The sequence below is a fragment of the Centropristis striata genome, chromosome 19 (assembly GCF_030273125.1).
Source record: "Centropristis striata isolate RG_2023a ecotype Rhode Island chromosome 19, C.striata_1.0, whole genome shotgun sequence".
NCBI classification, from domain to species: Eukaryota; Metazoa; Chordata; class Actinopteri; order Perciformes; family Serranidae; genus Centropristis; species Centropristis striata.
The window spans coordinates 28,365,417-28,391,247 of NC_081535.1; the positions used below are offsets into that span (position 1 = coordinate 28,365,417).

Consider the following 25,831-nt stretch of genomic DNA (forward strand, 5'->3'; position numbering starts at 1 on the left):
GTCTTGGTCATTAAAAGTCCAGCAGATATACATTTATTAATTCATATTTCCTCCATGTAGTTTATACTTTAAAACACAGGCTGGTTCATTCCACATGAGCATAGTCTTCATGATGGTGTTATATTAAAATAGCAGGTCAGTTGTATTCACTGAGAAATCTTTATGAAAACATTTAAATGAACATTTTGGCTATTTTCAGTATGTTACATTCCAACAACATGAGGTCACAACAGATGGACACAGAATGTTATATTTAAAAGCAGAAGGTACATTTGTACTGTACAATTTAATGCTTTGGCCTTCACAATCACTTTTCTTCATAAAGATTAAATATTTACAGTTTAGTACTTTGGCTGTAGAGGGTTGAAACAATGTCCATTTGTTTAAAAAAAAAAAAAAAAAAAAAGTGCTGCACAGGTGACACTTCAGTGTTAATGTATGTCTAGCCTTTGGATCCTATGGCTTGATGATAGAAACAGTTTGCATGAAAGAAATACAACCTAGCTCTCAACAATATCAGCCTGGCTGCAGCCTGTTGCATTTCCAGTGTTTGAGACTTTGTGTTGCAGCAAACAGGCCACAGAGATGATGTGGACGTGGAACTGTTAGGACATGAAAAAAGGCAGGATTGGCGTTTCTGTTGAATCAAGACGGACTTAAAAGTAGCTATAAACAGAAGCTGCCTTTCACAGTGACGGCAGCAAAGAGAAGGAGTGGCTTCGATCAACTCATGAAGGAGAAGTCAAAGTCAGCAAAGATTTCCTGTTGCTCAGCAGTGAGGATGCAGGGTGTTCGTGGTAGAGTCAGGACTGGCTTGAGACTAGTAAACTCTTCATCAAAATTACTGACGTCCTTCAACGCTCTGATGACCGGCAGGAAGGGAGGCTTCACCTTTTTGGCCAGCAGAGCATCCCAGTCCGTTCCCTGTTAACAGACAAAAGCTTAATGAAACAAACGATATGTATTCAGTGCTGTGGAAGCGCTACCTTGTTGCTCAATTTGGTGTACAACCAGTGGTGGAAAGTAACTAAGTACATTTACTCAAGTACTGCACTTAAGAACAATTTTGCGCTACTTGTACTTTGAGGATTTATATTTTATGTAACTTTATACTTCTACTCCACTACATTCAGAGGTAAACATTGCACTTTTTACTCCGCTACATTTAGCTGATTTAGCTTTTCAGGTCAAGAACATAAACACATGATCAATTTAAAGTGATTAGACTTTTTTTTTTTATTAAATCTTATAACAGTATATTAAGTAATTAAATGAGCTCAGTCTTTACAAAAAATAAAACACTGCTTACAGAAAAACATCAATACAAATAATGTAATAATATATTCAGAATATATAAAACAATCAGAGTCGTTCCATTCTGCATAACGAGTTCTTTTACTTTTGATACTTTAAGTACATTTTGATGCTGATACTTTTGTACTTTTACTTCAGTAAGGTTTGAATGCAGGACTTTTACTTGTAGTGGAGTCATTTCACAGTGTGGTGTTAGTACTTTTACTTAAGTAAGAGATCTGAATACTTCTTCCACCACTGTGTACAACGAAAATATACTTGAGTGGTTCATAGTTTATGCACACATTTTTCACAGCAGCCATCATTAACCCTCTGGAGTCCATTAAACAACCTGCTCATCACTTCTTCACGACGTGAAGACATAAAAATTAAGCAACGTCGAGCCTTGCCATCAGCTTCCCTCTAAAGTTCTGGCTTGAAACTCCGGAGATAATGTCAAATATATTTAGTATAAAAAAAACAGAACCAGATATTATCCTTATTTTTTATATGTTATAGTTGCTACCTGTGTTGATTTCTGTGTGTGAAACATAATTTTCAAGATCAGATTTTACGTTTTCCTTTGTTTCTTTTGGGTTCAAAATTTTGATCAAGTCAAAGTTAAAAATTAATTATCAGGACATATAGGTTAGGTAACGCTGAAAAAACTGATACCAATTGATAACATATTTTTTAACTGACATAATAGGGTTAATGTGATTAATTATGAGCTTTATCCACTATAAATAAAAGTCTGCTCTGAAAAGGCTTGTTTGGTGAACAGAACATTTTAAGTGCAAAGACAGCAGGCATATACTTAAAGTAATCACTTTTATCTTAATTGAATCTGCTTTTAACTCTTACTTCATCAAATGGCAATTCAAATGTGTTCACCTGTTATAGATCAACTGATATTTAACTATCTTCATCTCTGCTTCCATCTGTCCACATGGGGCCCATCAGGTGTATTTTCCAGTTACAGAAGCACTTTGATTTTTATCAACCCAGCTGTCCACACAGGCTGTGTGACTACTTCAACTCTACCGTTCATACACTATTTCCTTCAACTGCTTTCACACTTGAGCCAGCAGTTGATAGTGATGTTACTGGATCTGTCACAAATGACAAGTACACCTCTTCTGGCAGTTTCACAGCTGACAGCTTCATTTCATTTGCTTTCCCATCTACTGCTAATTCACAATGTAGTTTACTTTAGCAAATGCTCAAACTGACATCTACCTTCAGTTTACTGACTTGAAGTGGCATGAATGTCTTTCAGGACAGCCATTTTAACAGACACTTCCAGATCGACTTATTGCTTAAGAATTCCACCTCCTTTTAGTGCTTCAACTTCAATTTCAGTCAGAACTCATGTCAACTTAAGCCTATTAAAAACATTAAAACATTTGAATTAATCTTGCAGCACTTGTATTTTAACTGCCATTTAGCTTCTTTTCATAGTTTTTAGTACTTGGATGACAGTTTGTTACAGAAGTTATGACAAGTGCAGTTGTTGTAGAATTATATGCAGCAGGTCATGTAGTGCAGCTCCATACAGACCTTCTCCTGAAAATGACCAATAATGTCTCCTGCAAATTAACCCATTTGCTTTCCAGACAAACAGACTAAGCAATATTTCTTATTGCTAAATTTGCTAAATAAATAAATTGCTAAATAAATATTGTACACATTGAACTGCACCTAAATATGTCAATAAAGTTTATCACTTCAATGGGATGGGAGTTGAAAATGCTACATGATTCATTTAGTCCACTTTGTTAATACTTAAAATGAGTTTTATTGTGAAAGGGAGCAGAGCTCCACTACTTTAAATCTGTAGGGCAACCAGAGCTCGGAGAATTACAATGATGTACGAGACAAAGAACCAAAAAAAATATGCCTCTTTTAAACCTGAAGTACAGTTGTTTGTCTTGAGATAAAGCTCTAAAAACAATCATTCAGAAAATTGTTTGGTAATAAAGAGATGAAAAGGTTACTGGTGTGCCTGGCTGGATATTGACCTGAAAGAATTTGTGTCTTTTGATCTCGGAGGCATCTTCTCCCCCGCCTCCAAGTCTCGTCTCAGGATTCTTCTGCAGCAGCTAAATGACAGTAAGAGCAATGAAAGGGAGTCACTACATACAGGAGAGGCACAACAACCCTCAGATCATTCAGAGCAAAATATTGTAAGCCAAAAAGATCACAAGAGAATTCAGATCCATCTGTTAGGTGGCCAACCTTTTGAATGAGGGATACAGAGTCAGTCGACAGGGAGCGAGGGTAGCGCACTTCATCGTTGACGATGCTGTCAAACACCTCTTCCTCATCATCACCTGGGAAGGGAGACTGACAGAGAACAGAGTGCACCACAAAGTTAATACTCTTCCTTCTGTGGTTCTATCACAGTACACGGAGATGGTATGGTAAAATCACCTACATCCATCAGTAGATATTGTGTGTGTTGTTCTACTTTCTTATAAAAAAAAAAAAGATTTTTGGAATACACGTGCTGTCCATTTAATGTTGTAGATGTATGAGTGATGCCAACCTCTTCTTTGAAAAGAACTAACCCGTACCCAAATTCCTTCAACCTTTACTAAATATCAATAAGGTAATTTGATTAACATTTACAACACAACTAGTAGATCTTAATAATAACTTTAACTTAAAATAACATAATAATTATAACTGTTATCTATAAAGTTCCAATTTGATAGTTAAGTGACTTTATGAGACTAATTTAGTTGTTGTGTTCCATCTAGAGGTGACTTAGAGTAAATCAAGTCACATCATTTAATCTAACAATTATTTATGATAGCCATCTAAATACACTTTTTTAACCGGGAGAGCCACACAAGTGGTGCTCAGGTTTGAGGCATATGTGAACCACAAATAAATGATAATTTAACTCTGTAACTGATGGATGTGTAAACATGCAACGGTTTTCCAAGAAGTTTACAATAACTTGAAAGCTGTCATATGTCAGTGTTGTGTTCAATTTATCATTTTCATTTCCAAAAACTAATGGACACAATGAAGCGGTCTTTTGAGCCCCATCCTTCCCTGAAGAGTTGCCTGCAGTTTGGTAATTACCAGGCATGTTTATACCAACCTCTCCCACCAGCATCTCATAGATGAGGACTCCCAGCCCCCACCAGTCCACACTGCGGGTGTAGTTGTTGTCAGTTAGCACCTCTGGAGCCAAAAACTCTGGTGTTCCACAGAATGTTGTAGTGCGATCCCCGTGACCCATACCTACACACAGTACAGATTTACTTAGATATTACTACAGACAATCAATGATTATACTATATTTCATATGTAATTATAAGAGAAAACTGAAATGAGTGACTGTTTGTCATCACAAGAAAAGATGTTGACATTTCAAGCCTGCACACTGAAACTCCTGTTGTAAGATGAAAGCTTCTCTGCCATAATATGGAATATTTGTTCCCATGTACTTTAGGTACTTTAGCTTACATCACAATTAAGAGTTTAGCCTTTACTGTTTGAAAAAAAAATTATACAAATGATCTTACCTTCTTTGCACAAGCCAAAGTCTGCTATCCTGACAAAACCATCTGCATCCATTAGAAGATTATCCAGCTTCAGATCCCTGGCAGACCAGTGCAAACCACATTATGCAACATGCTTCCAATATGCAGTAAGGTATATAGTAATATTGTTTTGAAAGCAGTTTGAGAAGGATTCACCTGTAAACTATTTTGTTTTGGTGTAGAAACTCCAGGCCGAGCAGCACACACGATGAATAAAACCTTAAAAAAGGAAGAAAGTAATCAAAATAACAGCAATATTGTGCATTTTTTGCTGCATGTCAGTGGACTTTACAGAGTGCTAACAGTGTGCTAACCTGGTCTGTTTCTCAGTGAAGATGCTTGTGTGAATGTGTGTCATGAGGTCTCCTCCGGGGGAGTAGGCCATCACAAAGCACACATGGTCTGCAGTCTGGAAGCAGCCGTACAGGTTCACCAAGAAAGGATGTTGTGCGGTGTTGATCACTTCAAATATCCTCTTTTCACACATGAGGCTGAACACAAACAGACATTTGTGGAGATCAAAATCACACACCTTCAACATGCTACAACCACAATTCTCAAAAAATAACTTGGGACACTGCATAAAACAAATAAAAACAAAATGCTTTAAATTCAGAACAGGACAGGATTTACTTCCCAGGGATTGGATTACAATCTGTAAACACCAGTGAGCTCACTGGAAAATAAGTTGTAGTTTTAACAGGATCCTGACCTGGCTTTTAAGTTTACAATGAAGTGAAATGTAATAATGAGCTAGTACATTTTATAGGTCAATAGAATCATTTTGCTGTTCCAAGCTTTCAATGAGTCCACCACACTAGATACACTTGTAGATGATTTTACACTTTTTACAAATTCCTCATTTTTAAAAAGTATATAAAGTGTTGTCCCCGTATAGCAAAAATAATATACACACTGTTAATTAGCTCCTAAAATTTGTAAAAAAATTCAAATCAATCAAAAAATCAGTCAGATAGACCTCATTAACTACTTTCCATTTGGTATCACAAACAGCCTTACATTCACTTCTTTATATTTTAATAATAATTTTTCCAAGAAAAATAAAAATAGGGAAAAATACTCTATACTACTGAGAAGGTTGAAAAAACCCCAGAGACCTTTATAAGACTCATGTAGAAAAATCCTATTACTGGTTTCATATAATATGAAGTACTTTACTCATGACTCCAACAATAACAATTTGATGACTGTATGAGATTTATGATAAAATAACATTTTAAAAAGATACAATATACTACTGGATTTTGACACAGGGACTGTCTTCAAATAGATTTTAATATTGCTTTTTGTATAAAATACTACAAAAAAAGGTCACTCAGAGTGATGAACCTGCAAATACATGCAGTTTGTATATTGTCTGTAGTGGCAGAGTGGAAAAGGAAGACTGACACTATAATAATGTGAACTCGAGGGATTTCTTACCTGTCAACTTCATCACGTGTCACTATGTCTCCTTTTTTTAGGGCTTTGATGGCGTACAGTTTGCCTGACATCTTGTACTCTGCTAGCAGCACCTATGATCCGTCATGAGGTACAGGAGATACGTTTGATGCATGTTAACCATCACATATCAAAACATTTGTCTTCTTACAGAGTACAGATTGAAAGTGACAGGAGATGAGGGAAGAGAGAAATGGGGGATGACATGCAACAAAAGGTTCCTAGGCAGACTTGGACAGCGGAAGACATGATTGTTGGTCAACCGTCAGGACATTTTTACTGGTCAAAACATTGCAAATGACATGTTTACTGATAGAAAAATTTAGAGTAGATGCGTACCTTACCAAAGTGACCTCTCCCCAGAACTGAAATGCAGTTGAAATCTTCCATCTGCAGTCCGTCATCCCTGCTGCATTAGTACAAAGATGCACAAATATTTTAAAACTGAAGAATACCTTAACATTTTTAATTCCAGATTTGCTGACACTGTGTTGTGTTGTGTTAGAACCCAAGTGATTGAATATAGTATGTAAAGTATGTCTTGTGGTTTATTTGAATGTGAATTGTGAACTTCACTAAAGGGAGATAGATAAATGTAGATTTTTATGCAGTTTGAGCTTATTATACAGAAAAAAATGTTACAGATCAAAGAAAATATAATATTATACAACTCAACTATTACAACTCAGAAATGTTATTATTATCATCCAATAAAAATAAAAAATGTCCAAATTGAAACTAAGCATGACTTACTTTGGTCGATTAATTGAGGGATGATGCTTGGGCTTTGGGCTCCTGTTCTCACCAGGACCCTGATTTTTCAGACAATAGTGATAAATTAACACATCACCTGATGAAAATAAAAACAAAAATGAAAAATGTCGTACATATACAGACCACGTGATTTCTCACCAGTGGAAAGTCTTTAGTGTTCTTTCTTGAGTGGTGTGGAGATCTTCCGGCTTGTTTTTCAGTAGAATTTACAACAGCAGGTTCTCTGGAAAACCAAGAGGAAACGCTATTACACTTCTGGTAATTCTGGTAGTTCTGGTTTTAGTCTAGTGCTGTTTTAGTGTTAGTATTGTTGACTATCTTTAGTGATGCACCTTGATTTTCTAAATTTCTTTGGGCTGTCAACCGGTCTCAAAACCACTCACACATTGTCACACTAATATCTATCTATTAGTGTGCTGTGAAGGAAGACACCCTGACTTTTAACCTGGGGGGAGGGTGAAACGGAGGAGTTGTCAATATTGAGGGAAAAGCTGTCGGTTTTGGATAAAGTGGATTTGGTGCCAATGAGGAGAACCTCTGTTTTGTTACTGTTTAATTTAAGGAAGTTTAGGGTGAACCAGGTTTTTATTTCAGAGATGCAATCAGTGAGGGAGGTGGGTGGAAGAGAGGACGAGGGTTTAATGGTGAGGTAGAGCTGGGTGTCATCGGCATAGTGGAAGGAAGTGAATGTTAAATTTGCGGAAGATATTGGGGAAGGAGGTAGATGATGAAAAGGAGGGGCCCCAGGACAGAGCCCTCCACGCTCCACCAGCTGGGTTGGTGAAGTGTGTAACAGCGACCAGTCTGGAACCAGATCCAGCAAAAGACTGCTGGATCCCAATCAGAACCAACTCTTCAGCCTTTTCACCATTTTGAGGTGACAGAGTAAATCAAGTCAAATAGTTTATTCTAATTATTTATGATCATATTTAGATAGCCATCTAAATACACTTTTGAACCACCAGACCGACACAAGTGTTGCTCAGGTTCGAGGCATATGAAACCCCCATTGGTTTGGGTTTGCCCATGTCATTTTGGTGAATATATAGAATAATTTTGCTGCTTTTATCTCACATTAATGGTCCTTTTCACACATTTTAACTATACATCCATGTGTCATACTTCATTTGACTCTGCTTGCAGGTCAGCTATAAGGTTGCTAATAGTAATAATAATAGTTGCAAAGAAGTCACATTCTTAAGTCACCATGAAAAGCTAAGCAAACACATTAATAGCTAATTTTTGTAACATCTCTTTCATAGAAGGGATGTTTCAGGGTCACAGTGTCTAAGACAACGCTGAGCCTTACCGTGATGGAGAAGTGATGGATGGTTGGGGACTACTGTAAGGGCCAGCTAATGGAGGGCTCATGGGCTCCAGGGAGCTGCAGGGAGGCAGTATGCTCATCATCAAACGGCCCCAAGTGGAAAAGTTCATGTTCATCTGGGCTGCACGCAGGAAATCCTTTCCTGTATAATTAAAAAAGACAAAATTATAAATTACAAAAGCTATAAAATCAAAACAATATATTGAGACTTAATATGCAAGTAGTGAGACAGAAAAACTACCTTTGTAAAAAAAAAAAAAAAAAGATTCACCATTGTATATATGTTATTAGAATCTAAAAGCATGCAATAATGAAATGTGAACTTTAATTCATTGACATTTGCACACAAGAATGAATGGTAACCCGCACGGTCTTAAAAAGGTCAAACTTGGAACGCTTGGCTTATAGATGGTTGGTAGTACGATGTCACCTGGATTCTTTACATCACAGACAACAACCATCCAAATGAGTTAGAGTAAAAGTGAATGCCCTTCTTCATTTTATGTCAACAGAAAACAAATGTAAAACTTCTGAAATGAGCAATTACCATAATACAATTTAAATCAACAGATACAAAACATCTGAAATAACTAATGCAGTGCTATATAAATACATGTTGTTACCTTTTTCTTTAGGGAAAATTCTCCTCTGTCTCTGAAGTTTTGATGGCCGCTCAATGACAGGATTGATAAATGTGACCTGAAATGAACAGAGGATCTTATTGATGCAGCACTGGTATTGGTGGCTGTGTAATACAGAAAGACATATTTACATTGCGGCTGGTGTTTATTATTTAGCTTCCAGTGATGACTAAGTGTAGTTTGATTGAAAAGACATGCTGAGAGCTAGATATGAAAGTAAGAACCTCAATGAAGAGGATGCCTTGAGGCTCCATCTGCAAACACATGCCATGTCGGTGGTTGTCCAGAAAATCCTCCAGCCGCAGGAACTTCACCCCACTCATCCCTCGCCAGTCTCTCCAGTACACAGCAATCTCCAGCTCCCTGGACTAGATCAACCCACACATATTACAAATATTCAGACATCAAATATCTTTTAATGGGTCTAATATCTTAAATCTTTTCTCCATTCAAGACTAGAGTGTTAATATTATGTTTTATTTCTCTAATTTTGCTACGTTGGAACAAATGGTTGTTTAATTGGTCATCATTTTTGGATAACTACTATTTCAGTTGCACAATTTTATTGGAGTATATAAAAAGGTAAAGTTATTTTAGATCTGATCCAAGATGAAAGATTGAGGAAAGATGTGAAGTGTAATCTGAAGATGCATTATTTATGTATAACAGATGTATGCAAAATGTTTGTTAAAATATTCAATAAAAAGAAAGAATAAAAAAAAAAAGACTAGACTTACATTTGGTGGAGCCGAATGGTTTATCTTTCAAATGACTGAAAAGAGGTCTGACTGTTGAGGGGATTTCATTCACACTCAGTTTTTTTTATATTTTGGAAAGTGAAACATCAGGCCCATGCCTAGTACAGTAACCCTTTTGATTTTAAATGCTCACCGATTACAGGATGAGAACTGGGCTGCTCAATGCAATATCAAAACCAGAGTCTTTAGCAAGAATGCTGGGCATGTCTGGGTAAAGCCTGATTAGAGCAAACGTCAGAGGATTAGCAGTGGGATTACATGAGGAGGGGAGAGTATCAAAGACATACTTGGCCATTATGACTCACTGAGGGACAACATGTCAGGGTTACATGTTATTTATTTTAGGACTGTCAACAGATGTTCATAATTGATATGTTACAGTAAACCGTCAAGAAAGCTAGCAGCTGGTTGGTTAACACCAGTGGTGGAATGTAACAAAGTACATTTACTCAAGTATTGTACTTAAGTACAATTTTGAGGTACTTGTACTTTACTTTAGTATTTCTATTTTATGTAACTTTACACTTCTACTCCACTACATTTTGAGGCAAATATTGTACTTTTTACTAGTTTTTACTACACTTAGATTTAAACGTCATAACAGTATATTAAGTAGTTAAAATGAGCCCTACTTCGAAAAAAACTAAAATGCATCAATAGTAATAATCCAATAACATATTTGGAATATATAAAACAATCTGAGTGGGTTCATTCTGCATCACAAGTACTTTTCCTTTTGATACTTTAACTACATTTTGATGCTGGTGCTTTTGTACCAATACTTAAGTTATGAATGCAGAACTTTCAATTGTAATGTACTTTCACAGTGTGGTAATAGTGATTTTACTTAAGTAAGAGATCTGCAAACTTTTCCCACCGCTGGTTAACACTAAACTAAACTGGTAGAGTGGTTCAGGCTGTTATGGGGAAAAAGACGATTGTACTTCCCACATCAACGCAGTGAACCATGAAGTGGTTCATTTATGTAGATGAATTGAACAATGTTCTTGCAGCAAATACATTCTGCAAATATTAATACAACTTTTTAGTTGGCATTGATCAAACAGGCAAGCATAAAGCATGTAGACAATGAATGCATAAGAACATTGGGTCCAGGTGGTGTCTGTACTGGCTGTTTAGAGGAACTGTTACAGAAAAGATCGTAACTTAAATGCAACATGAGTTAAATTATCTTTGGTCCTTTTTTTAAAAGGAAGAGGGATCTGTCAGCTGATAGAGGTTGAGGAGGAGGATCCACAGATGTATTTATTAAGAGTTTCAAGTCACCACAAACCAGTTGTAAATGCACTGCAAAAAAGGGGTGTCTCAAAACAAGATAAAAACACTAAGTCTAAGGGAAAAGGCACTCAAAACTTGTGAAATGATCTGTCCATGCACCAAGATAGATTCACTTGACAAGATTTCTTGAATTAGGTTGTTAAATCTAGAAATAAGCTTATAGTGCAAAGTTCAACACTTAAGATAATAAATTAACTCTTAACACAAGATAAATGATTTAACACTTCTAAATCTAAGTGTTTTTTTTTATCTTGGTAAGAAACAAATAATTTGCAGTGTGGGTGTATGAAGCTAGCAGGAAGTTAATGATGGCAAGACGTTGCTTTTGTTTACTAAAGTTAGGCTTTTCCTTAAGTTCCACCTAGACAACAACAGCATCACCCTGGATCTGTGATAACATCTAATGTACAAGTGTCATTAGAAAATAAAATTAAAAAAAGAGGAGTATTTCACCAATACATTTTTTCATTTGAAATATTGCCATTTAGAAATTAATTTATTGCAACACTGCTATATCACAGTGAGGGCACAGTAGCTCAATCAGTAACTATGTTTTTATGTCTTTCTAAAAGCAGGTTAGTGGAGCAACCATTTGAAAAGACAGTTTTAATCTGAGTTTCTTGTTGAAGTGAAAGCTACTGACCCGTTCCAGTTCAATGCTGAAACTCTGCCCCCAGGCCTCTTTGCCCAACTGTCTCCAGTGTGTACGTCCCACTATCCTGTTGTCCACCTTCAGCACAGCACTTATATCCGCTAGGACACAAACAGAAAAATATTAACTGATATAGGCACAGAGTCATAAAGAAAAAAACCTCAGACTATATGGCTTTGTTTAATTGGTAGCAAACTGAGCAGCACGTATCCAGCACAGCATCACCCCCACCTTCATCCTCATCACTTATCACACTCTGCCTCGGGCTAGTCCATGTGTGTGTAATCGCCCTGTAATTTGAAGTTTCTCAGTTCATGCTACATCCTTTAACCAAGATTCATGAAAAATTGGGCCAGTTGTTACATAGTAAAAGTACAAATGAACAAAGTAGTAGTAGTAATAAAGTGAACTAAAACAAATGCTCTGTGAAAATGTATCTGTAAAGTACAAAGCCATTTCAGATATGGATTAAGATATTTTGCCCTTGAAATGTTTAGATTAGCTTTTTATTTCTCATGTAAAATATCTTGTTATGAACTAAAAAGGACCCTGTAAAAATGAAAAAAAAGTTGCTATAACAGGAAACGAGCAGAATTGTTTATTGTTATGCATCAACCATAGAATGCCATAATTAAGCTATATGAACAGCATTGTTTGTAAAGATGATATCATACTCTTTTTCCCTCCCAATACCAATTTTGATATCTGAACTTCCGTATCGGTCGATATCACACACCAGCTATTTTTTAACAGCTGTATACTACTAACCCTGAATGGATGTAATATACCAGGGATGGGCAACTTAAATGTTGGAGGGGGCCACAATTTTTCATGGACACTACCACAGGGCCACATATAGGACCGTGCACTTAACCAGATATGATGAAACTGCAATTTTAAATATGTTTACAGTGCAGTAACTTAACATATTTGCATGCTCAAATGCATGTATAACAGTATAAGTAGGAATACAAAAGGTTTGAATCAAATAAAAAATAACCACTTACTGTGATTTCTTTTTCAGATCAGACCAACAATAATTGCAAGAAGTAATTTTGTGCAGTTTTACACTGCACTTTTAAGATTTCATGCTCAAATGCATGTAGTTGTACTGAGGGCCACTTCAAGTAAGGATGCGAGCCGTATGCGGCCCCCGGGCCTCCAGTTGCCCATCCCTGTAATATACCATTATTGTTGTTTGACCTGGCTCAGAATTAACCCTTTGTTAAACTAGATAATAAGAGAAAGTTCCATGGCAATCAGTCTATGTATGTATTTTCTCATATTTTACTGTCAGTCGTAACTAAAAGGGAACTTAAGTAACATCAATAACTTTTAGGAATGCATAAAAAAATCCTTAAACAAATTGAATTAATGAGCTTGTGTACTCGCAGAGATTCAGCATTGTAAGCTGTAGGCTGAATCCTTTCCAATACCGTTATCAGGATCATTTTCTCATACAAAACATGAACAGGCTCAAAAGCAAGTAAATTGCAATGCATACATCGCTGCATGTTTTACATAAAGAGAAGGAAAATGGTAACATAAAAGTACTAGTAGTACTGTTGACTTACAGGAGAGATCATCAGCCTTGGTTGTCTTCCCACTGCCGCTGCGTCCTGACAGGCCAGCTCTTACCTTCAGAGACTTCCCCTCTGAGAGGCTTACAGGGGCGGCTGAGACTCCTGTCACACGACTACGGCCCGGTACACACTCCAACAGGTCTTGGCAACCCATCAAACATACCTCTAATCGACCTAAGAAAAAACTTTCAGTTATCAATTTAATCTTGAACAGTATTCAAGCTTCATAAAGAAGGAAATGGAAATGTTTTAGAAATCACAAAACAATGAGGACAGAAGTTATTCAGTGGTGGAAGAGGTACGCAGATTTCAGATTTGGTGGTAGTGTATTTTCTTTCTTATAGTTATTATTTGAAGCTGAGGATGGTGGCGACAGTAGGGAACCAAGCTGTCAGACCTGGCTTCCATCCTCTGTGGCCACATGGACCAGCAAGAGGTCCAGGATGCTCGGTTCAGGCAGGATTCTGCAAGGCAGGAGCAGCAAGCCCGCAAAGGTGCAAGCCCGCACTTCCCCAGCCCCAGAGCCTACTTCAGCCGGACCCCACTAGCTTGGAAAGCCTTGACTTGGAAGAAACTGGTCCACAGGCCTGAGCCACAACAGAGAGCCCTTAACCAGGTCATTTTCTCCCAGGAGCCCAGACTGGAAAATCTGACTGACAATGATGATTTTGAACACTTTCTAATAACTTTTGAAAGGATTGTTGCAGCATGTAGATTGCCTTATTCTGACTGGGTTCCCAGAGACATATAGGCAGAGATTCAGCTCCCCAGATGTCGAGCCTGGTAAAACTCCCAAGGAACTGTATGGGAAGTGGATCCAACAAACATGTAAAAACTGTCAAGGATGTTGGAGAAATGATTATCTTGGAACAGTATTTGTGGATGTTATCCCGTGAGCTCCAGGGATGGACCAGGGATTGATCTGCCAGTGCTGCAGAGGCTTCGGCACTGGCAGATGCGTTTGTGGCTGCTCGGAAAAAAGGACAACCATGGGGCTACAATGCCTGGAAATCATCAAGACTGTTTGCTTTTCCACAGGCCCTAGAGCCACGTCATTACGTCACTGTTTACATCTGTATATGTCTCCGCCCTCTCGGCAAGTATAATAACAACAACTGCAGACAACATTGTCTCTACAACACATCTGATCTTGATCACTGTGGACGCCTAATACATTCCTATTAACACTGAATGTAAAATGTTAATGTTGGACTTTGTAACCTAACGCTGGCCCGCTGACGCTAGCCTGCCAATGCTACCACGCTAACGCTAGCCTGTATCAATCACATTGCAGTACAACAAATCCAATAAATTAATGATATACGTTTTAGTTGGTCTCTCTCAACGGCACTGTTGGTGTTGTTGGTCAGATAGCCCCGCCCCTAGCCCCTGACGTAAGCAGTTCGTGGTTCAACACCAGCAGAGAGTCGGTGCTGCTGTGGAGCCAGATTTCCTGGCCGAGAGCCAGTTCATTGGCAGTCGAAAACCACAGAACCAGTTCGCAATTGGGCCCCAGCCGGGAACCAGCTTGGTCGAAAAGGGGTAGAAGTAGTAGATGGCCAATACCTGCCCTCTCCAGCCTCCACGGACCTTGACCTGGGCCATTTGTCAACTGAGCAACAAAATCTGGTGAAATCTTTATGTAATCCTCAATTTCAAGAGGTCACACAAACTTGGTTGAACATGAGATTGTGCTAAAAGATGATGCTCAAGTTAAAAGTATGAGATTCCAGAGCGTCTCCTGGTGTCCTTGAAGAAAGAGGTGGATGTCATGCTGTCTCTGGGGATTATAGAGTGCTCAAGAAGTGAGTGGTGTAGTTTTGTTGGGGCAACAAGCTTGGGAACCACTGGCTTAATCACTACATGTTGCCAAACAAATGTAGAGGAGTATAAAATATTGCATTTCTCTCTAAAATGTAATGATGTAGAAGTGTATAATAATATTTAGTTCGTTCTGCCAGCACAGCACACTTCTATACTTCTATTTCAAGTTGTCAATTTTTTTCTCAAAATTGTACTTAATATATAAATACAGTTTTTCCAATCGTACAGTAAAAGACCATTGTTACATTCCACCACTGAAGTTTTAATAAAGAAAAGAAATTAATATATATTGAAACATATTGGTAGCAACCTGTGAGACTGGCTGGTTTGAGGCAGAAGGAAGAAGAGGAAGTGGACGGAGCATTGGATTGCTTCTTTGGTACTGCTAGTTCCTCCTTAATGGCAACATGCTTGGGATGGTCCCGAGGCAGCTCACTGACGCGTCTTTCAAGGGAGAGCCTTAACAAGTCCACCTTCTGTGATGACTCGTGCATCCGTGCCTGGGCCTGAGGACACACAACATCACTTAAGCCTAGTTTCAATCCAATCCACTTTATTTGTATAGCACATTTAAACAACACAAACGTCTCCAAAGTGCTGTACATGAAATCAAAAATAAAACAAACAATTCCATATACCAATCAGCAATAAATAATAAGTGTATAAATCTAAAATGATGCCATAAATAAAACAATACAATCAAACAGATAAACATAGTAAAATAAAATAAAAGACGCAGTTAAAAGTAGTAAAAGAAATAAAAGAAATAAAAGACACAGAGGACCACAAAACTCACGCAGTGTTAAAAAGCCAAGGAATAAAAATGGGTCTTGAGACGAGACTTAAAATCTTTTTAAGATTTTTTGGGAAGGGATTAGGTCTTTATTTGATGGCAACAGTAGAGATACAGAAAGGAAAATGGAGCCAGAAAGAGAGACGGGTACTATATAAAAACCAAGGTCACCAGTTACAGTTTCAGCAAACTATGAAAGCAAGCAGGTTTCTATCTCCAAGTCCTCTGTCCCATCAACAACTCTATTTGACTGCATGTGAGCTATTTCCCTGATAACCTATTTGACTGAGGATAAGGACCACTGTTTATGCATCCCTGTGTGTGTAATAGCAGTGTGCAGATAGCAACACTATCTGGATCCATACTAACGCATTAACCTTCCACCCACCCAAATTAATTATTTTCTCTGCACCCACAAGAGGATTTCACTCCTCCTCCACCAGTCCCTTTAGGCTCTGCTGCTTTTTAAATGATGCACTGTATTGATGTAGGAGGAGTGGTTGAGGAATTGACTGATTTCAGTCATTGTAAACGTATTGTACTGTCACTGAAGCAATTTTGGGGACAATCAGCAAAACTAAAAACCGCATTTATAAACTTTACAAAGGCAACAGAACATACATTTAATCAATGAAATGGCACCTGTGTGTCTGTCTGCTGCTGAACTGCAAAAACTACTTTTTTTACTATTGCTTTATTAAATTGGTTGATAAAGTGGTAAATAAAATGGTTCATAAAGAAAGTTTAAGTAAATGTCTTAAGGCTGCACTTACTGTAGACTTGAAATCTAAGTTTATTTTTTTAAGCAGCATTTTCTTATTTTTTTTCTCTCTATACATATACTTAGAAATCTGAAGGGATTTAAATGTAAAGAAAATTATGATTTATTTTTTATTGCTAGAAAGAAATTAGCTGTCTGGGGTCGATTTTATATTTGTGGGTTGTTTAATTCCATTTAGCATTATTTTCATTCATTTAAAACTCTTGTGAGAGAGCGATAGAGAGAGAGAGACAGAGAGAGAGAGAGAGAGACAGAGAGAGACAGAGAGAGAGAGAGAGAGAGAGAGAGAGAGAGAGAGAGAGAGAGAGAGAGAGAGATTTATTTAATTTATTGTAAATATTGCTTTCCTTATCTTGTTATCTTTTTTCTGATGCTTGCTTTGGCAATATATACATTGTTATGTCATGCCAATAAAGCCAATTGAATTGAATTGAATTGAATTGAATTGAGAGAGAGAGAGAGAGAGAGAGATTACATTACTCACACCAAACTTGAGCCAAAGATTAAATGGTTAAACAGCAACAAGCTGAACAAACAAAGAGTTGAGCAGCATTCACTTCATCTCACTCTGTGTGAAAACCTGAACATGAAGCAACATGCTGCTGTGAAAGTTCTCTCTTTTGCCATGTTCCTGCCACGATTAAATATTTACTGCTCGTGACCTCAACCTCACAATTTCGCCTTACATGTCATTTTTCTTCATCATTATTTTATGTAACAGGAATTAAGTCTTTTCGGCTCATTCAAGACTTAACTGCTGAACCTGCTTTCTTCATGAAAGAGCCGTCATGATGCAGCCTGGCTCAATCTTATGTGTTATGTTTGGATCTGATCTCGAATGTATATTTGTTTTTGTTTAACACCTATATACAAACTCCCTTCCACACCCTCCTCGAAAAAGATTTCCCCCCCTTTTCCAACTGGACTGTGAGTAATGTAACTGAGCGTAGATAAGAAATTCAGCAAGGACTTTAAGCACAAAGGATTTGAACTGTAATTAATGATTTGGTTTATATGTGTGTTTTTAGGTCTATTTGTTGTGATATTCGTGTAGCTTCATCATCTGAAGTTGTATGTTAACCTTGCTTTACACAGACGTACATGCAAACTAACTACTAACTTCCTTGACTCGCTTACACACTGATTCACATAAACTACAGTTTAAATTGGCTGGAAATACTCCCTTTATCATCTCTTCATATGTGAAAAATCCCAATGTAGCATTATGTTGGCGAAATTGTGGTAATATTGGAGACACCACACACATTTTTTGGGATTGTCCAGTAATACGAGGATTTTGGGACAATATTAAAAAGGAAATAGATATTATATTGAAAGTAAACGTGGTTCCAGAACCTATGGTGTTTTTGTTGGGAGCCATACCTAAAGACCGATATAATGCAGATCAGAGATATATACTGAGGGTTCTTTTACTGGTAGCAAAGAAAATGATCACCATGCACTGGAGAGATGTAAAACCACCAACTATAGGTCAATGGGTCCAGAGACTGAAACAAGTCTACACGATGGAGCGAATGACTGCAAGCCTGCAGCTAAATATGGACACTTTTATACAAAGATGGTCTTGCATTTCACAATATCTGGGTGTCTGATGGAGAGGATGATGGGATGAAATGTTGCCGGAAAGAGATGCCTATTTGAAAAACCCTACTTAGCCACAGATTATATATATTGTCTACTCTGCCTGTTGTCATAATTATCAATACTTCTGACATTTTATTTCTTTGATTGTCTAAATATTCAACTATTTATTTTTATTTATTTACAAGATTCACACTAACTTTATAACTATGTCATGTCAGAACTACTTATTTCTGTATTTAATTTATTTATTGTAATGTCTTAACACTTTTTTCTTGTATGATGCTCAGGATGTTTATTGTGATGTCTCTTACTTCAAATTCTGTCAGGAAATGTTATGTAAAATTATAAAAATGGTTAAATAAAAAGTTCAAAAAAAAAAAAAAAAATTGGCTGGAACAAAGACACAGTTTTGTAGCAGCTCACACAGCCACACGACCATCTTCCTTCACAGCACGAGTTTTATGACTCTTTGTTTGACGGGCTTCACCACAACCACACACACAACCACACACACCTTCCCTCTCTTTTGGTAAGCCCACATTAAATAAGACTTGTTCGAACTCTACACTCCATAGATGGGTGCTTTTATTTGCTTTCGTAGCTGTATTAACTCACCACAAATACATTATTAATACTATTGTAAGAGTCATTAAAATGTCAATGAAAGGTAAAAATAAAAAAGCTAAAAATAAAAACAGAATATTAAGTATTCAGCTCGTACTCACCTCTGCAAGAATGCGGCGGTCCAGGATCTTACTCCCACTCAGCTGCTTCACCACATTTTTGGCGCCATCTGCTATGGCTGATTCAATCTTCATGTGGTGCAGGAGATCATCCAACCGCAGCTCAACAGGGTTGATCGTCTCCGCAGGGTGACCTGAGAGCAGGTGGAGCATGTCACACATGGATCTGAGAGCAGTTACAGTAAGCACCACCTTTAAAGACCTTTGTATCGGAGCCGTTTAAAAGTATATGGAACATTCCCACATTTAAATGTTGTAAAACCACTAGACCTATGTGCTATACCAGTGGTTCTCAAATGGGGGTATGTGTACCCCTGGGGGTACGTGAAGGCACCCCAGGGGGAATCGGCCCAAAAAAAATCGGCAGCACATATCGGGGATCGGTTAAGACTGATGTCAAAATAATCAGTATCGTCCTTAAAAAACCCGTATCGGTCAACCACTAGTCTCTTGTGTGGAATTTATTTTTTAGTAATGTTTTTATTCTGTATGCTGGAGGTGGTGATAAGGTCTGGTGGAGACCAGTGCATGTATGTGTAGTAACACATATGGAGCAGGCAGCCAGTGGGGAAAGGAGCCAGCTAGGGGGTCCAGGGTACGCCTCCCCAGAGGAACATTTGGCAATAAAAGCCCAAACATGGTTGCCTCTGCTATTATTTCATCAAATACATTGATCTTGAACCGTCTCCCATTTCATTCTTTTTTTTAAATAAAATATTACATTTTTGCCCACACAGTCTGTAAATATCTATTATCATTTAAAACCACGCCTTACCCTGACTGATTGGAACTTCTGGAGGCTAATTAATAATCACAAGACCTTATTTCTGTGAGGACATTCCACTATGATGGTGAATGTACTGCTTTACTACAAATATAAATGCACGCCTATCCAACAAAAATGTTAGGTTAAGTTAAGGGGAAATGTTTTTAATTTCATGTTGTGCTTTTGTATTGGTTGAGCTTATTGCTGCCAAAGGAAGTTCAACCAGTTATTAAACCCAAGGGTTCTCTTACTTTTTCCACCAGCACTATGAATGTTTCATGGATATATTCAATAAGGACAAGAAATATTATAATTGTTTGTGTGGTATTAGGTTAAGCATGTTGTGTTTGTCTATACTTGGGACTTAGATGCAGATCAGATCACATTTTATGACAAATTCATGAAGAAAACTAGGTAATTTCACATTACATAAAGGGTTCACATACTTTTTCGTGGACCTACCAACTGCTATCTCTACCAACTGAGCCACAGCCGCTCCACTCTACACCTTAGCAACCCCAATCAGCTATGTATGCTGTCTCGAACACACCCCATTCGTCCTCGCAAATTACTTAAATTCCTCATCAATTAATGATTATATTATTTAATTTAAACAAATATCTATATCAATAAACATACATATTGCTGTAAGGGTTTGTTTTACAAAGTTAGAAAAGCAATATTTAAGTCAAGCTCTGTCTGGTGAGTATGAGAGTAGGTTGATTTTGTACGTAAATAACTTTATGGCTGCATTCCAATGAAGACATGTTGTAATTTTAGCTTTTTCTTTGCTGACAACACAGCAAATGGACTGGCCACTCCAACTCCAAATACCATTTAGAGGCCATAATATAGGAGTTGAGACAAAATAAAGATAGCTAATGAGAGGTAAGAGATTGCAGATTTGACTATAATTTGAATATAATAGAATATTAGAAGTTTGTATTGTTTCATTTAATAAAATATATTTATTTATCAATAAATCATGGAGTGGGCTTATTTGGAACATATGGACCTAAAGGGTACTTTCAGTATCCATGAAGCCTCTGCCAGACTTTGGACATATTTCCTTACATTAAATGATAAAAACAATAAAATGTGGAATAAATTATGTTAAGATTTACCTTGCGAGCCGTCCCGCTCATCTCTGGCTTGGCTGACTTTAATAATTTGCATGCGCAGGAGCTCAATCTTAGTACGACTGTCTTGTAACATCTGCTGGGCTGTTGTCATCATCTTCCTGTCCTGTAAAATAAATGGTGTGTAATTCAGTTACATGTCCAATGCAGAGAATGCTGGGCGTTATATCGATATAAAAAATATATCGATATATTTTTAAATGTGATATGGAATTACATCATATCACATATATCGATATAGTTCAAATTTGTGCTGTGATCCTTGCTCCAGGCAAGCTGTTTTATATATAAATGCTGCCCTTACTAGGGTTTGTCATATTTAGTAATTTTGTAATGTTCATAATTCTTTTCTCATATAAATATATTTAGTTCAGAAAAAGATTGACCTATTTTATTTCATAGGCCATTTTTATTTCAGATATTTTTTTATTTAAATGTGCACTTTATGGAGCTTTGGAAAAAAAAAAAAAAAGGCACTGCTGTTTTTAAACAGTATTTATGTTCACTTAAGTAAACTGTTTCAATAAAACTACTTGTGACATGTCATATTTGGCTCTGACTGAACATTTGCTCTCACTTTGCGATAAAAATATCGGGATATATATCATATATCGATATTCAGCCTAAATATATCAGGATATGACTTTTGGTCCAGATTGCCCAGCCAATAGATGGCGCCATCTGTTAAAAAAAGACCTGAAAGCACACTCAATTACCATAGCTTAAGCCTTTTCCTTTAAACCAGTAGCTCCATCTAGTGGGCTCAGAAAATAATGACAATGGTTCATGAAGCTTCATTGGCACATCACTAATGAAAACCATATCCATCAGCAAACTGATCATGTTTGTGTTTGCATTGTACCTTGACAGAGCTGTTGCTGTAAGTCTGGATCATGTTCTCAGCACCCTGTTTGACTTTGGTCTCCATTGTTAGCTGTTTCTTCAGGGTTCTGACTCGACTGGCCACTGGGGATGAGACCTCGTCCAACTGACATGACTCTGGTGAAAGGTGGTCTTCCTCCTCCATGAAACCTGCACAAAAAACCCATATGGTGCGTCAGGAATTAGATATCTTGATAAAGAATTCTCTTTTAATTTATTAATTAATTTCAAAAGGTGATAGTATCATGAGGGTATGAAGGGGCATCCTCCAAAGACAAACAAGCAAAGATGGAATGAGGTTAGCCACTTTAGCAAAAACAGTGTGGGCAAATAACAGTTTAAGAAAACTGTTTCTTAACACATAATTGCAAGGAATTTAGAGACTTTACCATCCACGGTCCATACCATCATTTAAAGATTCAGACAACCCTAAGAAATATCTTCTGCTGGTGAGGGGATACTGTGAGCTTTGATGCCTCAGGCTGCCAAACCATCAGAAACAAACAATCAGCCTGTACATCTTCCGCCGCAGGCTGAAGACCCACCTCTTACAGCAATACCTCGGTTAAGTCATGGTCACCTAACATATATATTTAAAAAAAATATATATATATCTCTTTAACATATAGCACTCCTGTAGCGATGACAGTTAGCTCTTAAAGTTATGTACTTACTTGATTCCTGTGGTCTATGTCTAGTACCATCAGGTTGAATGCACTTATTGTAAGTCGCTTTGGACAAAAGCGTCTGCTAAATGACATGTAATGTAATCTAAAACCAACATTGATGCTTAAAAGACAGTACTGCACTGGCTTGGCACGCTTTGGAAAACTGTTGTCAGGAATTACAGTTGGTCGCTGCATCTACACATGCAAGTTAAGACTTTACCATGCAAAGAGAAACACAGATATCAACAACATCCAATATATCAGCAGACTTCTACAGGCCCGAGTTCATCTGAGATGGCACGAGTGTGCTGTAATCTGATGAGTCCACGTTTAAGATTGTTTTTGGAAACCATGAAAAAATATTTTGGTCTAATCCTAACCCCTCCCCTACCTCTAAACATATATAAACTGTGAATTTGAACAATTTATGTTTTGAGTCAGGGGTGTACTCAGAGTGTGCATTGTGCAGCTGTACTGTCTAGTACAGTGACTGAATTTGTTTTCAAAATAGCACATCAAGGGCCAAAGTGTTGGTCAAGAGGGAATTTAGACCCAATGGCAGAATGACTCTTCAGGTCTGGAGGTCTATAAAGTGTTAAACAAACAAACAGACTTTCTCTGTAGGCATGGTAAGTTCACAAGTTGTCATAGTATTAGAATACACTAGACCAAACAGTAGGTTTGTTTTAGTCACCTGTGGTGCCGTCCTTCTCTGTGGCCATAGACCTGGCATTGAGCTCCTGCAGTTCCCAGTGCAACTTCTCCAGTTTGCGGCTGGAGGCCTTGAGTTGGCCCTCCACATCAGATGCGCTCTTGCGGTTGGTGACGGCCCGTCGTAGTCTTTCAGCCGCATCCTTTATCTTTAGTTCCCGCTGGATCTCCTGCCTGAGCAAAGTCCGAGCATCTTCCAAACGCTGCTGAAACTCTGGGTCGAGAATATCCCCTTCTTCCAGACCCTGCAGGTTGATACTCTAAAGGACAAACCATATGCTTCAATGTCTGATCACTGCGGCTGTTACAAAACAACATAACTGCCCAACTGTCAATATGGTGTGTACAAAATAATGCTGCTACTTTTAATAATGTAGCTTTTATGTTTTTATACTGTATGATCTTCTCACACAAAGACTACTGTTTAATGAGCTGGTCAGTGGCATAAACGACAGCACTAAAACCCATAGAATCTCTATAAAAAAAAGCCCTAAAGACTCTGCATAAAAAACCCTTCTCCTTCCATATCTGCATATTTTTTTAAGTTTATATATATATATATATATATATATATATATACAGTACAGGCCAAAAGTTTGGACACACCCATCTCATTCAATGCGTTTTTCTTTATTTTCATGACTATTTACATTGTAGATTCTCACTGAAGGCATCAAAACTATGAATAAACACATATGGAATTATGTACTTAACAAAAAAAGTGTGAAATAACTGAAAACATGTCTTGTATTTTAGATTCCTCAAAGTAGCCACCCTTTGCTTACTAGAATATAAGACATGTTTTCAGTTATTTCACACTTTTTTGTTAAGTACATAATTCCACATGTGTTCATTAATAGTTTTGATGAATTTACAATGTCAATAGTCATGAAAATAAAGGAAAAACATTGAATGAGAAGGTGTGTCCAAACCTTTGGCCTGTACTGTAAATTTATGTATATATATATATATATATAAATATAAAAGAGTCTCCATGGTCTTGCTCCACCACCGCTGAATGAATTTATAAGGAAAAGGACTCTGGGAGGTGTGAGCACCAGGGCCTGTGTTAGAGGAGACTGTGAGATTCCCCACATACACTACGTATGGGAGGAATGTGTTGTCTGTTGTGGGGGGGACGTTTGGAACAGTCTTTCCTCCACAATAAGGGAATGTCCCACATACTCTTCTTTTAAAAGGAAAACTAAAACAATGGCTCAAATCACATCAAAAGTGTGACCACTAACTGGACTTGAGACGACTTGAACATTACTTTGTATAGCATTGTTATATCCTGTCTGGGTCTGCTATGTGTTGTCTCGTCTATTTGTATTTTACCTATTTACTTGCTGTTTTTTTTTTTATATACTTTTATTTTTTTTTAAATATTTTTTTTTATATTTCCATTTATTTTTAGGGACTACGGATGCAAACTAGCAGCTTTGCTATAATCCTGCATATTTACAGAGATGTTTTCGATGTTCATTAATGTGCTCTGTCCCTGTCCAAAAATAAAGCATTAAAGCATTAAATAGGGTCTAGCTGTCTCATCTGTCTCAGAATTGGTAGTTTTTATTAAACACGCTCTTTAACCAAGCATTTTGAATACATAATGGTATTTGGAACTGAAATTCAAGTAGTATACTATAAAAGGACCATCTAGCCATTGATTTATAAAAATGGACAAATGTGAAAAAGGGATGAAAATGAATTTAAAGGGAGAACATTTAAATATAGGCAGTTGCAACGTTACAAAGGCCACCAATAAGATCAATAGTTTAACACTACTGAGATTAAGGAAAACCACCGCCCACAATACAAAGCCATCACCCACATTCCCACCCATGTTAAGAGAACAACTATATCAAAGAGAAAACTTTTTCTTTCAGATCTTTAAAATTAAGCACAGGCTATGTCCACTGTTTGATGCAACCAAAAAAGAAAGGAGAGGAACCACTTGGTTGGGTAAAACAACTGCTAAGGGAGTAAAGTATTTCAGGAAGACGAGTTCAACCAAGCTCCAGTAATGGTTCAGCAGCAATAAAGGGCACAATGCCTCCCCCTTCAGGACCAGATCTGTTTAGTGTTGAGCCGTCTCAGGTCAGGACACCACAAGCTGTGTGAACACAACGGCTCACACTCTCTGTTGCAAGGTTATTATAGTTAACGAACACTAACGAAGTAACGACAACTAGAATTGAAAAAACATTTTCGTTAACTGAAATAAAAAGAAAAACAAGTTTTTTAAAAAAAAAACAATAACTAACTGAAACTGTATTGTGTGGTTACAAAACTAACTAAAATTAAAGTGAAAATGTCCGTCATTTTCATCTGTCAACCTTTTTCATACTTAAACCTTTTTGGTTGATGTGAAATCTATTTCATCCATCTGGTTTTATGACTTAATAAACTTATTGGGGCTGAGATGGATAAGACAAAGGAAATAAAGGCAACATTTTTTGTTATTTTTTGAATCTGAAAAGAAAACTAAAACTAATAAAAGCTAAACTAAAACTAAGCATTTATCACAAAACAAAAACTAATTAAAACTAGCAAACTCACTCTAAAAACTAA

The 25,831-nt window shown here is 37.2% G+C and overlaps 1 protein-coding gene across 1 annotated transcript in view; it reads right to left on the reverse strand.

The window, feature by feature from the left end:
- Positions 1-17: 17 nt before the first annotated feature.
- Positions 18-25,831, reverse strand: part of pkn3 (protein kinase N3) — a 28,180-nt gene continuing 2,366 nt past the window's right edge. The window contains exons 2-22 of the mRNA XM_059358005.1: positions 23,241-23,517; positions 21,859-22,028; positions 20,982-21,102; positions 19,074-19,225; positions 15,480-15,675; positions 13,337-13,519; positions 11,754-11,863; positions 9,278-9,421; positions 9,036-9,111; positions 8,395-8,554; positions 7,224-7,308; positions 7,065-7,123; positions 6,651-6,720; positions 6,294-6,385; positions 5,165-5,341; positions 5,007-5,069; positions 4,833-4,909; positions 4,406-4,548; positions 3,532-3,639; positions 3,315-3,395; positions 18-924 (exon numbers count right to left, since the gene is read on the reverse strand). Coding sequence (XP_059213988.1) covers positions 724-924; positions 3,315-3,395; positions 3,532-3,639; positions 4,406-4,548; positions 4,833-4,909; positions 5,007-5,069; positions 5,165-5,341; positions 6,294-6,385; positions 6,651-6,720; positions 7,065-7,123; positions 7,224-7,308; positions 8,395-8,554; positions 9,036-9,111; positions 9,278-9,421; positions 11,754-11,863; positions 13,337-13,519; positions 15,480-15,675; positions 19,074-19,225; positions 20,982-21,102; positions 21,859-22,028; positions 23,241-23,517 — 2,745 coding nt within the window. The 3' untranslated portion in view covers positions 18-723. The remainder of the gene's footprint in view (positions 925-3,314; positions 3,396-3,531; positions 3,640-4,405; positions 4,549-4,832; positions 4,910-5,006; positions 5,070-5,164; positions 5,342-6,293; positions 6,386-6,650; positions 6,721-7,064; positions 7,124-7,223; positions 7,309-8,394; positions 8,555-9,035; positions 9,112-9,277; positions 9,422-11,753; positions 11,864-13,336; positions 13,520-15,479; positions 15,676-19,073; positions 19,226-20,981; positions 21,103-21,858; positions 22,029-23,240; positions 23,518-25,831) is intronic.